The 15,629-nt window shown below is 45.4% G+C and overlaps 1 protein-coding gene across 2 annotated transcripts in view; it reads right to left on the bottom strand.

Moving 5' to 3' along the window:
• Positions 1-526: 526 nt before the first annotated feature.
• The window catches only part of TRABD2A (TraB domain containing 2A), an 84,800-nt gene continuing 69,697 nt past the window's right edge, over positions 527-15,629 (bottom strand). Inside the window, exons 5-7 of one of the 2 annotated variants that reach the window (XM_075726981.1) lie at positions 12,367-12,457; positions 4,316-4,579; positions 527-707 (exon numbers count right to left, since the gene is read on the bottom strand). In XM_075726981.1, the coding sequence (XP_075583096.1) occupies positions 527-707; positions 4,316-4,579; positions 12,367-12,457 (536 nt within the window). The remainder of the gene's footprint in view (positions 708-4,315; positions 4,580-12,366; positions 12,458-15,629) is intronic. The other variant, XM_075726982.1, reaches the window with a different exon arrangement.

Here is a 15,629-nt window from a genome sequence, read left to right as displayed (position 1 = left end):
GTTTTATTCTATTGTAGAAGGTGTTGTCATGAACCTTTATATGAAATCTGGAGCCCTAACAAGCAAGAATTAAAAGCATTACCAGTACAGACATAAAATACCAGCCTCTCTTTCCCAGCTGTGCTCATATGACCAAAATATTCTGTTCTAATAAACAAGTTAGTGGTGTGTAAATCTTCTTACAAGGCACTGAAGGTAAAAAAATGTAATTTAGTTGGGCTTATACAGCTAAACAACAGCTATGTTATAGCGATATTATAATTTCCCCAAAGCATTATGGGATAACATGAAATCATTCTTCTGCAAGAGAAGGATAAATAACACTTTCATTAAAATATCTTCTCCTGTATTGGGCAGGTCAAACCAGTTAATAGTGTTAATGATCCAGATTCAGGAAAAGGAGGCAGTTAAAGAACACCCCAAAGAACAGGTGTCCTACTCAGAGTCTTCTATTTTTGTTTTCTTCACATCAGTTTCTTTTTTGCTTTTTAAGGTGAGAGCCCTGCGGCTTGGCTCCCCCTGTGTTTCAATGCAGCCTTATCATATGCAAAGTCAAAGTCAGTAGCGAGAGGAAGAGAGAATGGGAAAGCTGGTGTGCACTGCCAGTATCTGCATGAGCGTGACTAGACCGTCCGTGGCCCCGTGGCTGGGGTTCAACCGTGATGTAGCCATTAATGATGCGGATCCGGGGAGAAGGGTCGGTAGCACTGCAAGGCAAGAGAAGAACATCAGTCCAGACCCAGCCCAGAACTGCCCGATGCCCACAGAGCAGGAGGCGGTCAGCCTCTGTGCCCAGCTCTCATTCTTCTGGGCTTCTGGGAATGGTCTGTCATATTGGTTCCATGCTCACCGAGGACTGTGTCTCCTAATGGCAGAACACTGCCTTGTCCCTTCCTCACAGCTGTGGGCAGTTCCCATGCCACCCCACATGGATGAGTGCACTGCCCAGCTGAACTGCAAAGCAGTCTTGAGGGGAAACAGGGAAGAGATTGAGGAGGGTGGAGACAGCACTGAAACACCTGTCCCGTACTCAGGTGTACCTAGCTAGCCTGCCCATTGCGCCCACGCAGTCAGTCCAGTGGGTAAGATGACCATATTCCTAGCACCCTCCAGCCAGCCTTTCAGGTAAGTAGAAAATACATAAGAACAAAAAAAACAAGCTTTGTTGCAGAGGAGTGTCACTACAGTGACACTTGCTGTACACTGCAGGAGAGAGGCACCTGCTTTCAGCTGAATCCATCTTCTCCAGCCATGCTTCTGTACATGCATTTTAGCGTGGACCAAACTTGTTCCTATACTGCATGTTCCCTTCCACAGGTCAGGAATTACAAAGGGCTTACATGACATGCCTTAAGGAGAGGAAGAGCCACTTCCAGAAACACATTCTAGAGTCACTGGGAAAAGATCACCACCACCCAGAGTATCTCCCAGTGGTAGTGAGGACTCTGAGGTGGTAATGAACAAGAACTGAGTCAGAGTCTACATGGTGCTGAACTCCCATTATGGCAACATGTGATGGATGACAGAAATTTGTATGCTCCAGGCTGCTAACACCAACTGTACTGAATTGAGGGAGCTCCTACAGCACAGCAGGTCAAGAGTCAGAAGGGTCAGATACTACACAGGTGTTTTTCTCTTCAGCAATGGACTGAAAGCCATGCTTGACCCCACAGCTCTAAGGCTGACATACACCCCCAAGGCCTCATGGTGCTGTGTGAAACCAGAAGGCAAATTCGGACAAAATTAAAAGCAAGTCTACCTGCCAAATACAAAAGCAGAGTAATTTCTCCTGCACCAACTCCCCAGCTGCTGTGCCCCATTCTTGCCTTATTTTGGCCAGCTGCATTAAACAAAAACACTTTGGGAAATTGAAGGCAATTAGTATCCTTTTTAAAAACACTTACCCTTCCATACCCAAAGGCCCCCACAGAAGGTTTGAACAGTAACTGGAGAGAAGCCAGCTTGCAGCACATCAAAGAAATACGGCTGCCAGTTGATGCGTACAGGAGCATGAACCAAAGCAATTCTGCCAAGCCCACTGCAAGACTATATTAAATCACTTGAGCTGCACCTTTCACATTTCCAGGCTCATAGGAGGAAAGCGGTGAATGACCCACACGTAAGAAACCTGACAGCTTTACCTGTACCTGGGCACCCCGGGGAATGCTTACAGCAAGGGCTGAGACTCGAAGTGAGATGTGGCCTGCGCACGTGTGAGCCTGAGCCCAGAGGGGCTGGATTTCTGTGGGGACACATCGTGGCTGTGCCACGAGGTGGGGCTGTCAGCTCAGCCCACGCCTGCCCAGGCAGCTGGCAGTGGCAGGGACTGCTTGCACGAGCAGGTATCGGGGCACAGAGGCTGGTGATTCCCCTTGCTTTACAAAGACTAAACCCAGAGCATGGGTGGGGGCTGTGCGTGAATGACAGCTGCCTCTGACACTCACAGTTCTCCCTCCACTGTAAGGGTGCAGCAACCTCCCAGGCAGCAATAAGCATCACTTGTCTTTCCCAGTACTGTCATGCAACAGCTCCATCTCCAGATGTTCAAGCTCTCTGCTACTAAGGACTCACCCCTAACAAGAATTTGTCACCTAGCACCTGGATAAGTTTCTAGCACAAAGGATGACTTAATTAGTAGGGGAGAAAAGGAAACATTACAAAAGAAGAAAAGGAAAGGAGGCTTTTGCTGCTCCCAAATTTATGCAGTAGTTTCCTAAGCTGCCATCATTAGCTTTGCTTTTACCTCACTATTGCCTTGCAGTACCTGCAATCCAGCATGTTGCCCTAATGTACCTCCAATTTAGTCACAGTAGCACATCCTCCCATCTTTCTTCTTCTGAAGGCACTGATGCTGCAAGCGCATGCATATCTCACATCAGGGCACCCACTGACTCCCCTGAGCTTCATAGGAAGAACTGCATGTGAAAAACTGAACATGTCAGTGTGCAGGCAGGGTGGGAGATTGAGATCACAAAGACTCCAAATCATTCTGTAGCATTTCAATTAAACACGCTGTCAACAGAAGCTCCAAAACCCCATTCACAAACAGCTGGTATCAACTACGTTAATAGAAAGTAAATGATACACTAAAATACAAAATCAAATGTGATCAATATAGTGAATCTTGGACTGTGTGTAGGTCTGTCAGTGGGCATGCAAACCTCCACGTGCATTTGTTTCCCTCCAAACTACTCACACTTAGGTTGGAAGGAGGAGCAGAGAGAGAACACAAAACTGGTCTGGTCTAAAAGTGTGACAATAGCTGAATGCTTGGAACAGAACAACAGCTGCTGCACTCAGAGCCAGACTGAGAAATGTATTACTCAAACAGTAGTACAGCTGGGACCCAGGTGTGACAGGAGGGGCAGAGGAGAACCCTGATATAGTCAGTACCTTGGGAAGCAGGAAGAAATACTTTTCAGAGGAAAAAAAAAAAGAATGTAGAGGCTTCATTTAAAGAACTGCTGGCCTTTCTCCATCATTCAGACCTGTCTGGTTATTTATAGTACCACAAAATTAAAATGCTTTCAACCTAAGTATGGCAGAGATACAAACAGAGACAGAAAGTACAAGAGAGCAGACTCAGGTCTGTGTGTTTTCTGACAGGAGGGAAACATTAACGTACACATTGAGCCACAGGCCTAAGTATAGCTAGTGAGCGACAAGTTGCCTTTTTTGCAGGCTGCTGTCGTTCTTCTGGGTGAGTAAGCTCTTCTGGGTGAAAACTAGGGTGTATGTGTGAACCTTTGCCCCACAACACGCTCCATCGTTCATATTAACTCCATCATCCATTAGGTTGTCATCCCCCTTTCCAGATCTCCAGTCATGCCATGGGGTTCACACACTTTTTAAGACTGGAAAAATAGAGAGACTGGAAATACTGCATAAATATTGTCCAAATGCAAGGAGCACATATGCCAGATATGACAGTTTCTACATATGCAGCATCTCTTGGATAAAGGTCCAAGGCTTTGATTTGTACCATCTACCACTGGACCCAGCCTTCTGTGATAAAGAGGACTACCATATGCTCACAATTCCTCAAGCCCAAATGCAAAATGGTCTAGACAAGGCTTCCACTTGTATTATGCCTAATTTTCCACAAACCTAACCATGCGGAAGAAGCTATTTTGTCACTAAAAGCACAAGCAGCCTTGAGTAAATGTTTCAGCAAGAATCATGGTGAAGGAGAAGGTCAGGTCCTGCCCTCAACATGTATCTAGCCCTTGCAGAAGTTTGGCATACTGGATGAATCAGTCTAAGTTGAAGACCAGTTTGCATGACAAACCCTCCTCCCTCCCCAGCTGTTAGCTACCTTTCTTCAAGGCGAACCCAGAGGTCATTAAACTGTCGCAGCCTTTGCTTCTTCTGCTGCTTCTTCTTCTTCTTTTTGTACTTCCTGTCTATCTTCTCCAGCACGTCAATGCCATCAGGGAGCAGCAGGTGAGGCAGGAGCTCTTCCTCCTCCTCTTCCTCCCTCTGGGGGTGCAACAGCAGTGGGAGCTCTTGGGACGTGACATAGGGGCTGTGTGCCGGTGATGACGGTGAAAAGGCTAACAAGGTTTTGGGGGGTTTTCTGCTGGAAGAAAGAGGGAACACAGATAATATTTGAAAGGGCTTTGAGGCACAATCCTGGTACAGGTACCATCAAGGCACACATAAAACAGGTGTTTCTCCCTGACATATTGGCTGGATGTTTATTTCTCTGCCTTGTATTCCTGCCCTCTCTTCCTTATGTCAATATTCTGATCAAAATAGTTCTCTTTAACAAAAAAAGCTTTGGAAACGAGGTAAACTGAGAAAGGAATGCAGTCTGGCTCAGGGTGGAATAACTCTTGGCAATAACTTTGTGTATCTAGAAAGAGGCAAAAAAGGAATCACCCCCAAAGTCAGAGGAGGTCAAACCACACTCCTCTAGTCTGATGTACCGCAGAACACAGAACAGGTTATTCCTTTAGGGCAATTCCTGCCCAGACCCAACTAATTTGGCGGGCAGGAGGAAGGGGCAGGGACAGGATGACTAAGGCGCACTAGCTGAAGGAGCCAGTCCTAGATCAACACTCTTAACTGGTGGAGAAGTTAAGTAATGAACTAGCCACTCAGCAGTGACTGTGGTCACAGCTGCAGAAATGAGTCTTGCAAATTACCATCTTTGAAGGGAATGGCTCAATATATCATTAAGCAATCCTTTGGGCCATCTAGTCTGCAGCAACTGGAAGCAGACTAGCTGTGGCAGTGCCAAGTTCACCATCATCTCATTTTCTTTTTCATGAAGCCAGATAGTACAGAGCAGTAAATGCACAGCCTTTATAAAACATCAGGTCTGACACATGAGACCAGAGCTCAACTCGCTATTGTTGTATTGACTTCTAGTGTAAACATTTACTGTCCTCATGCTGATCTGCAAAAGGAGATAACACTGTCCTGCCACTCAGATAACCACACCAAGGAGCATGAAACGGTGGTTTTAAAGGGTTGTATTAGACAAGTATGGAGGTACACATGGAGGGGAGGAGTCTGAGCAATCACAGCTCACCCACAATGTAGAAGTAAGCTTTGCACACATTTACAGCAAGTAATGAGGGAGTAGGAGTTAGGCCTTCAGCTTTCTGGCTGCACAGATCCTGTATTAGGCTGGCAGCATTATCTGGAATTTCAAAGCAGCTCCAGCATGTCAGATATTGCTGTGAGACTATGTGCATGCACAAACTCTCTCACAAGGTGAATCTTGGAATCCCAAAGGACCGCTCAGTTGAGCCCCTAGAAAAAACTCTAAGGGCTATTCCTACTCAGCTTCGTGTGAAGGTTTGAAGAACAATCAATCAGCTCCACCCTGATTACTTAAGCTCTGTTTCATTACACTTAAAGCAAGCAACATCTCGTCATCTATACTCCAAGGTAGGCACACTGCAGTCTGCTATCCACTCACGGCTCCTCTTTGTTTGGAACAAAGCAATTCCTGCTCTTTACTTGTTCATAAGCATCTTGGATAAACTCACAGACTCAATCCACTCTGCGGATACACAGAGCACAACACAAATATCTTACTGATCTTTATGGCTACTTCATAAAGAGAAGAGATGCAGCAGTCTTCTGTAACAAGATGTTGTGGTTTAACCCAGCAGGCAGCTAAACACCATGCAGCAGTTCGCTCACTCCCCCCGCCTCCCCAGTGAGATGGGGGAGAAAATTGGAAAAAATAAAGAAAAAAAAAAAAAAAGAAGTAAAATTTGTGGGTTGAGATAAAGACAGTTTAATAGGACAGAAAAGGAAGGGAAAATAACAATAATAATAATATAGTAATGAAGAAAGAATATACAAAATAAGTGACACACAATGCAATTGCTCACCACCCACCGACTGATGCCCAGCCAGCTCCCAAGCAGTGGTTCCCTGCTGGCCAGCTCCCCCCAGTTTATATACTGAGCATGACATCACACGGTATGGAATATCCCTTTGGCCAGTTTGGATCAACTATCTTGGCTGTGCCCCCTCCCAGCTTCTTGTTGGCAGGTCATAAGAAGCTGAAAAGTCCTTGACTAATGTAAGCACTACTTAGCAACAACTAAAACATCAGTGTGTTATCAACATTATTCTCATACCAAGTCCAAAACACAGCACAACTAGGGGAAAAAAAAATTAACTCTCTCCCAGCCAAAACCAGGACACAAGACAAAATTGGAGACTGGCTTGGGCTGAAATTCAGAAAGGTAACAGAAGACCACAGACCACTGTGCAGAAACCTGGCTTCAATCCGTGAAACCTTCGCAGAACTATAGCATGTTTCCTTTCTGCCTTGCAATGGCATTGAAAGGAGGAGGTCCAGAGGAGATATGTTTCAGCATGGCTGCAGTTTCCAAGCTAGCCCATCACTGTGGGCACATCTCTTTGATGGAGAATAAAGAGGGTCCATCCTGGAGAAGGAGAAATGAAGTTGTGGACTAGAACATGAGAGGGAGAGAGTAAATGGAAAATGAAGATAATTTGATCTTATTTCCTGCATGCAAAATCACAGACTGGTCATGTGGTGAACTTTATGTGACAGAGACTGGTGCAGAATGGGTTTTGGGCTACCGATCTCTTTCAAAATCCTTGTGATTGTCACACTCTCACTTTATCACCTCTGAAGTGTCACAACACTTCACCTCTCCTCCACAACATCTTTGCATCACCCGGTCTTTAAGTCCACCTTACAGAGTGATGCCCCCAGTTGTCTCTAGTGACCTGATTTGATTTCTTCAAAGGTCCTCTGCTTATGGTTCCCTTTTCCCCAATTTCTCTTCGCTGTATCTGTTCCTTAATTGTAAAAGTCACAGAGGGGGCACCAGCCCTCCCCTGTAGATTAGACTGCCTTGCTGCCTGCAGCCTTGCCTACCAAACTCATGGCCGTACCATGCTGGAGCTCAGCATTGCTACAGGCACATCCAGGATGACCTCCATCCTGCATGGGCAGCCATTTATTCTGATACCTGCAGCCTCAGAACACTATTAACAACAGACACTCGTATACATAGCCTCCTTTGCAACACTTCCTGCAGGTAATTCTTCCAGGGACTGACTGAGCAACCACAGGAAAAGGTACACAGATGCAAAAGCACGTCCTTCTTCCCCAAAGCCAGTTGCCTCTCCCAGCACAGCAGCTAAGGGAGGAGTCAGGAAGCACCTTAATTACAGCTGTGATTATGTGATGAATATTTTACAATATATATATGCATTCTAAAATCAGGAACAACAGTTAAAGCCCAAAATAAGACACTAGGAGCTTGATTGAACTTGTGGCACTATTTATAAACTGTCCTTTGTGCTGCTGTGTGGTTGGAGCACCTCTTTTGCCTTCCTTGCTTTGGCAACACCACAAAGAAGGAGCCCTCTGTGATGGATGCACTTCTGCTCTTTGAACTAACTGAACTTTGGTGCAGGCAGATGCTCAGCAAGTAGGCCTAAGAAGTTAATTCTACTGTCTGAGGCTATCAATGAGAACTTAGCACAAAACCCCCAAAATACGGTTTGGCTGGAGACTGGGCTGATAAGTGGCCAAAACTGCATTAACACAGCAGAAAATCTGACTACAAATCAACCACTTCATGCTATAAATAACTGCAGCCATCAGGGTCCATTGAGCTCTCCCTCCATAGCAGCTGTCTGCATGGTGGTGATCTCCTCTTGAGTAGGGACGCCTCTCAAGGTTACCTCTCGAGGCTGACAGATCCCTTACCTGACACCAGACATCGATGGGTTGGTAAGTGACTTTTTTTGTATGCATGTAACATTTAAGATACATATAGTAAGCTTAAGCGATAATCTGTATCCCATGCTGACTTTAATGTAGTAAGTAGTAGAGTATTGACCGCCAGTCCATCTGTACTTACTAAATATTTTACATATCTAAATTTACTGATTAGAACTCAATAAAATAACTACTTGATCAGATCTGTCTGAGTGATCTCTTGACTCTTCTCCTGCGACACATTCCTGCCTCCACGCTCCACTACAGGTATTCATCTCTTTCCCCCTGCAGATAGGCAGGACACCTCTGGCAGCCCTGTCTGCAGGTGAAGTTGTGTGACTGCACTCAGCAGTTTGCCTGTTACAGGCAAACATGCATAATGATCCCACATCTTTCTCTGTTCCTATGCACAGATACCTACAAGATACCTCAGAAGGGTCTTTCTGTTTAGCCAGAGCACAGGAAGCAGCAGGCTGTGCGGCTACTGCACAACATCATGTTGCAGGGAAGGGAGACAATTTTCATCCTCTTGTTTCAGGACCACTCAGCTAATATCCCCTACTGTATCCAACAGTAGAATACCCATTTGAATGCCCTGTCTCAGTTCAACCACTTGCCAGTTTTTTCCTTTCTTACTTTTGTCCTGTGAAATAGTCTACAGGTACTGACTGGACTGTGTGCAGCACTGCTATCTATGACAGTAGCTGGATATGGTTCCACATTTACGTGGGCTGGACTGGGTTTATTGACACAGACTGCCCTGGTATTTGGTCCTAGAACAAGCCCAGGATAGCAATCAAGTCAAACCCTCTGTCACCTTTCTCCCAGGACTCTGACATACTCTTGCCACAGGTCTTTCCCTCACCTCAAATGCTCGTCTCCTTCAGAACTCACATTTTCTTGAAACTCATTTCATATTTTTAAATCTGTTTCCAAGTCATCCAGAAATGATAACACATTTTCTCAAAGAAAACACTAAAGTGCCATCTTCATCAACTTCTTCACTCAGCTTTAAAATCAAGACTCCAGGAAAGATATTCTGTCCAGTAGTCCTAATGAAAGCTTTGAGGTGCAACCATGCCAAACTGAGGGCTTTTGAAGGCACGAGAGTCACTGGCTGGACAATGAACTCCTATGATGTGGTCAAAGAACTACATACCCAGCTACTCTGAATATCCATACCTACCATCCTGATGGGTGAAGGTCTAGCCCTCCTTTCCACAGTTGCCTGCCCTTGATTTCCTTACAGCTACACATTTACAGAGCAGTACTGGATTTTGCTTATTCTCAAGTACATATTAAGCTCTCTTTCTTTAAGCTTTAAGAAGCTGCTATGGCTGTTTTTAGGAATACTTAAGCTAAGAATGTTCTGGGGGGAAAAAAAAAACCCAACACAAAAATATCAGTGCAGGCAGGTTTTTTATTATTCCCATAAACACTGATACACTGGATTGCTTACCATGACTTAAGTGTTACAGGATCATTAAGTCTTGTGCTTAAGCACAGGGGGCTTCTCCATGTCAGGCTACCTGCCCATTGGTGACAACAGCCTTAGGGGTTGCATTCATGTACTCATGGGGATGAGTCTTGGCTCAGTTTGTTTCAGTGCAAGGAGAATTAATGATGTATGTCGATGTCAAGAATCATAGCAAAACCACGACCTGCCAGAGTTTGAATCTTATGGTCTGAAAAAGGCAGCAAAGTGGTGCAAAGAGAAAGGTGAAGCAACCAAAGAATGAGAAAAACACGTCATTATTTTGCACCACATCTGTGGAGCCCCTGGCACAGGACCAAGACTCTGCATTGTGCCCCTTGCACAAAAGGTGATTGTCCTGCCTGAAAGACCTATATCAGGAATGTGGGGGAAGAGGAACAGAGATGTAAGCAGTGAGGGACAGCATGCCTGGCACAGAGGATAAACTGGAAACAGTACCATAATTGGGAACAAACCTTTTTTCCACTGTGGTATTTTAGCAGTGACTATAAGGAAGAGTGGGGATATGTGAGAGATACAAGAGCATATCATAGAATCATAGAATTGTTTAGGTTGGAAAAGACCTTTAAGATCATCCAGTCCAACCATTAACCCACACTACCAAGTCTACTCTAAGCCAATCAAGGGTAGACTAGACTAAACCATGTCCCTAAGTGCCACATCTACCCGTGTTTTGAACACTTCCAGGGATGGGGACTCCACCGCCTCTCTGGACAGCCTGGTCCAATTCTTGACCACCCTTTCCGTAAAGAAATTTTTCCTAATTTCCAACCTAAACCTCCCCTGGCGCAGCTTAAGCCCATTTCCTCTAGTCCTATCGCTAACTACTTGGAAGAAGAGACCAACACCCACCTCACTACAACCTCCTTTCAGGTAGTTGTAGAGAGCGATAAGGTCTCCCCTCAGCCTCCTCTTCTCCAGGCTAAACAATCCCAGTTCCCTCAGCTGCTCCTCATAAGACTTGTGCTCCAGACCCTTCACCAGCTTCATTGCCCTTCTCTGGACACGCTCCAGCACCTCAATGTCTTTCTTGTAGTGAGGGGCCCAAAACCGGACACAGTATTCCAGGTGCGGCCTCACCATCGCCAAGTACAGGGGAACAATCACCTCCCTGCTCCTGCCGGCCACACTATTCCTGATACAAGCCAGGATGCTGTTGGCCTTCTTGGCCGCCTGGGCACACTGCTGGCTCATGTTCAGCTGGCTGTCGACCAACACCCCCAGGTCCTTTTCAGCCAGGCAGCTTTCCAGCCACTCTTCCCCAAGCCTGTAGCGCTGCATGGGGTTGTTGTGACTGAAGTGTAGGACCCGACACTTGGCCTTGTTAAACCTCATACAGTTGGCCTCGGCCCATGGGTCCAGCCTGTCCAGGTCCCTCTGCAGGGCCATCCTACCCTCCAGCAGATCGACACTCCCACCCAGTTTGGTGTCGTCTGCAAATTTACTGAGGGTGCACTCAATCCCCTCATCCAGATCATCGATAAAGATATTAAACAAGGCTGGCCCCAAAACAGAGCCCTGGGGAACACTGCTCGTGACCGGCTGCCAACTGGACTTAACTCCATTCACCACTACTCTCTGGGCTCGGCCACCCAACCAGTTTTTTACCCAGCAAAGACTATGCCCATCCAAGCCATGAGCTGCCAGCTTCCCAAGGAGAATATTGTGGGAGACGGTGTCAAAAGCTTTGCTAAAGTCCAGGTAAATGACATCCACAGCCTTTCCTTCATCTACCAGGCGTGTCACCAGGTCATAAAAGGAGATCAGGTTGGTCAAGCAGGACCTGCCTTTCATGAACCCATGCTGGCTGGGCCTGATCCCCTGGTTGACCTGCACATATGTTTGACAAGAGTCTGGAGAAGGGAGAGACAAGGATTGCAGAGCCTAATCTGGTGGCAAGAAGTCCAGGAAGAGGTGAGTCAAGAGCACGTGTAATTCTCAGCAGAGTGTGGAGGAGATTGTTTGGCATGCTGTAGTTACTGAAACCACAGAGATGGATAAAGGCACCCAGTGAGAGAGAAAAAGAGGCAGTAAAGGTATATCCCAAAGGACAGATGCAAGATGAACCAAAACAGCAAGTACCTTGGCTTAAAAATGCACAAGAGAGCAGGGGACATGACAGCAATCAGTCATGGGGACAGCTGGCAAAGAGGCTGGGTGGACTCTAGGCAGTAAGATTCTAGGCTGAGAGAGAGTAATCAGAAAGAATCAAAAATAGCAGTGTAAGAGAAGGAGAGTGTTAAAAGGCAGGGCAGTCAACCACTTAAAAGGGAGGAAGGAAGAGCCTGGAAGCCTATGTAGTATGAGAAAGCATCCAGATCTGATGAACCAGCATGCATACTGCATGGCTGTTAGTGTAAGAGTTTAAAACTTTCAGGGGGGGAAATATTTTTATTTTATTTAAATAAAAACAAACCAAAACAAAAAACCAACAAAAAAACCACCCAAACAAAACACTAAAAAACCCAAACCAAATAAAATCCTGTTTCCAAATTGGCTCATGGAAGAGAAAAGCAAACTGCTGGGGAGGAGAGAGGGAGCCCAGCTCACTGTTAGGTATAGTTCCAGCTGCCACTACCTCTTCATGATTGTTTACAAACCCACCCTCTCAATGGCTGCTCAGCTAGATAAAAGCATGCATTACTTGTTGATGGCTTGTCCAGCTGGAGTGTGTTCTACCTCGTACCCTTCTCTCCTCAAAACATCAATCACTGTGTTGTTGCCCATGAAGTGACCTGCAGTTAAGAGAAAAATGACATCAGAACTCAAGGAGCACAGGGAAAGAGAGAGAACAACAAAGTCGTTCCTCATCATAGGAGGCATGCCACACTCAGGGCAGGCAGTGCTTTATCACTCCTCACCAGCATGCACCAGAAACACAGGATCTCTAATGAATGATTGCTGAACTTTCCCAAGGTTACTTCAGTTACCATGTTCTGCCTTTCTAAAATGCAGATGTGATTGAAATTACTCTGGTCCTGCAGGCTGTTGCATTATCAGGCCACTGTGGATTTCTTGGGGCAGAAAGAGATGAAGTTGGGAGACACCTGTTCAGGAGCAGCACCGAGTCTACAACTGGTTGTGGTGCAAACCAGAGCAGAATCTGTCCGCAATGTGTGCATCATTTTAACATCCTTTGTCATCATAAAGGCACTATCTAGAGATGTCAGTCAACATCATTAACAATTTTTAAATTACTAAGACTCATCCAGCTGCAGAGAATGGAAAATAGCTCTGAAAGCCAATTATTTAGATCAACCCCTTTCATTCCTTCAGTATAAGCCACTGGGAACAGAAACTCCACTTCAGTCGTGCTGGCAAAAGTTTCAGAAGGACTTAGCTAGCTTTGCCCTAATTCTGTGATTTATGTACCCATTCCATTTTCAGACAGATGTGCTGGCTGGTCAGCCCATAATTTGGCATCATAGTGAATAAATGACTACTCAAAGGGTGCATGAGTTATTCCTGGAGGACTGTATGCTCTGTGTGCTGACTGACTTCCACCATCACTCTAACACCTCATCAGACAAGGCTGCTGAGAAGCAGATGGACAACAGAGGGCTTGCACAGTCCCTCATAGATCTAGCTTTCTTGAAAACGTTTGTGCATTTAGCAGCCTACATTAATTAAAATTGGGCTGGAGCAAATTAGAGTGCTCCCTTGCCTCTGTAGATGTAAGCAGTGCTAAAACTGACAAGTAACTTCAGAAAAACTGTTTTCTGCTAATATGCTTTATAAATACATGGGAATAAAAGTACCAGAATGATTCTAGTAGCCAGGAAAAGCAAGGAGATAGAAAAAGAAGTCCAATGATGACAATATTAACAGGGGACTAAACCAAAGGGATTTATGATTTTTATTCCAAAATGAATTCAATGAATAGGAGCACAAAATTCCAGTTTCTCATGCCACAACAGCAAAGGGCTGATGAACTACCAGCTTAAGGTATGACGGTTGGATGGTATAATTTTTGAGCATAGACATTTATGAAGATGACGTTTCCCCAAGAGCCTAAGAACACAAACAGATCTAGCTCAAATGAAACTTTTTCACCAAACACTGCAGTACATACCCACTGGGTACCATATTTTCTTTCCTAGTAACTGGATTTTCCCCCTGCTCCTCAGCCTAACTTTTGAATTCAGAAAGGGTAAAGCTTGACCATTATGTGGACCTAACCTAATACTGTGGGCATCTGTTGCTTGCCCATGCTTCAGCCCCAGGTGCAGTTAAGTTAACTGAGAATTTCCTCATGTCAGCAAAAAGACCAGATGCAGCAGGGAACAGGGATGGCTGTAACTGAACACTGTAATTGAGTAAAATTAGCTACTGGAAGGCCAGCATTAGGTATATAAGGTGCCAGACCTAGTTGCTGTCTCTCACCTTGAACACAGAGGAGAGAGATGGTCAAAGGGAAGGGGAAAGGGGATTCACTCCTCCTCCCTTGCCTCCAGACAGCAGAGGAAGGGGTGCTTCCAAAGGGTGATCCACAGAGTGAGACTTTTAGAGAAGCACCTCTCTATGGATGAGAATAGGGGCAGTGTATAGAGCAAATTCAGAGTAGCTATCCATCTCATACAGGCAATGTTGGATGAGCTGAGTCCCATCCTCAGCAGTGAAAAGCAGTGCCAAGGCTCTGAATTCAGTATTTTCCTAATCCAAGTCCTTCAGGCGGAAAGGGACAAGACATAAAGATAAGCAATCTATCGGGCAATCTACAGTGTTAAAATCATTTTCTTTGTGCCCATTTAAGAGCTTACAGTCTCATGCATTTCAAGAGTGGTGGTGGAATAGCTGCTCACATCACACCATCAAACGCACTACCGCCTGTCAATCTTCAGTTACCCTTGCTCAGAGCAGTGATTTAGACTGGGATGTAGGCAATTACTGTAGCACATGGATGAATCCCATTTCAATCAGTCAACCTGCTTGAGTGATTTTCTGAAGCTGGGCCTTAACCTTCTTTCTAATTTGATGAAGCAATAAGAATATCTTTTACATCACAGTCACATGTACAGGCCTTCACAGGGAGCCTTTGCTCATTGTTGCCATTACAATGAGTTATGTCTGCACGTGAAAGAAAAATGGTGTGCTAATGAATAGATATGTGTAAAACAGATGCATACAAATACAAACAGGCAGGTGATATTAGATTGTTCACAAGATGTGATCAATCAGGAGCCACTGAGGCTAAGTACATAAAAGGATTAGGAGATGTCAGTGTTTGCTATTCAAAAGGTGGGCCATGTGTGCTCCATGAGACAGAGCTGGTCTGGGGCCCAGAGGACCTACAGGCTCACCTGAGCTAGGTGCAGAATGAAAAAAAGACAGAAGGGTGAGGGTTTGAGGTACAAGACCCCACCAGGAGCCTCTCTAGAGTCAGCACTTTTGCCTCTTTTCTGGGAACCATCACAGAAAGAGCTCAGTGGTGTGTGAGAAGACCTGATCACCAAAAGCAACTTTAAGAAACATGAGAAAGATTCACTCTCCAAGTTTTAACATCAAGTAGCTACGCTGCAAGTGAGACTTAGCCCAAAGTCACATGACAGGGAGTAGGCCTCTTTCACCTGTTTTCTATTTTAGCCTAACACACTTGAATGCCCCCCAAAAGAAAAGCCCCGGGCCCCGTCCTATCAGAAGGCCTGTTCTTTTCTTTCTGTACACAGCCCTGCATTATCCTTCACACCACTAGGTGAAGAGATGCCTCCAAGAGGTCAATTTACTCTGGCAGGGGGTGGGGAGCCATGAATCTCTGTTCTTCTGTGTTCAAGCTCAAAGAGAAACTAAGAAGCTGTTGTCTGCACCAGCTCAGCCATGCACTCTACTGGAGAGTAAATAAGACCCCAGCCTTTAATCTGTACTGAAAGGAGATGGCATGCAGGGACCGCAACAGGCAATACGATCAAA

The sequence above is a fragment of the Pelecanus crispus genome, chromosome Z, assembly GCF_030463565.1.
Source record: "Pelecanus crispus isolate bPelCri1 chromosome Z, bPelCri1.pri, whole genome shotgun sequence".
NCBI classification, from domain to species: domain Eukaryota; kingdom Metazoa; phylum Chordata; class Aves; order Pelecaniformes; family Pelecanidae; genus Pelecanus; species Pelecanus crispus.
This window is presented reverse-complemented; position numbering and strand designations above follow the sequence as displayed.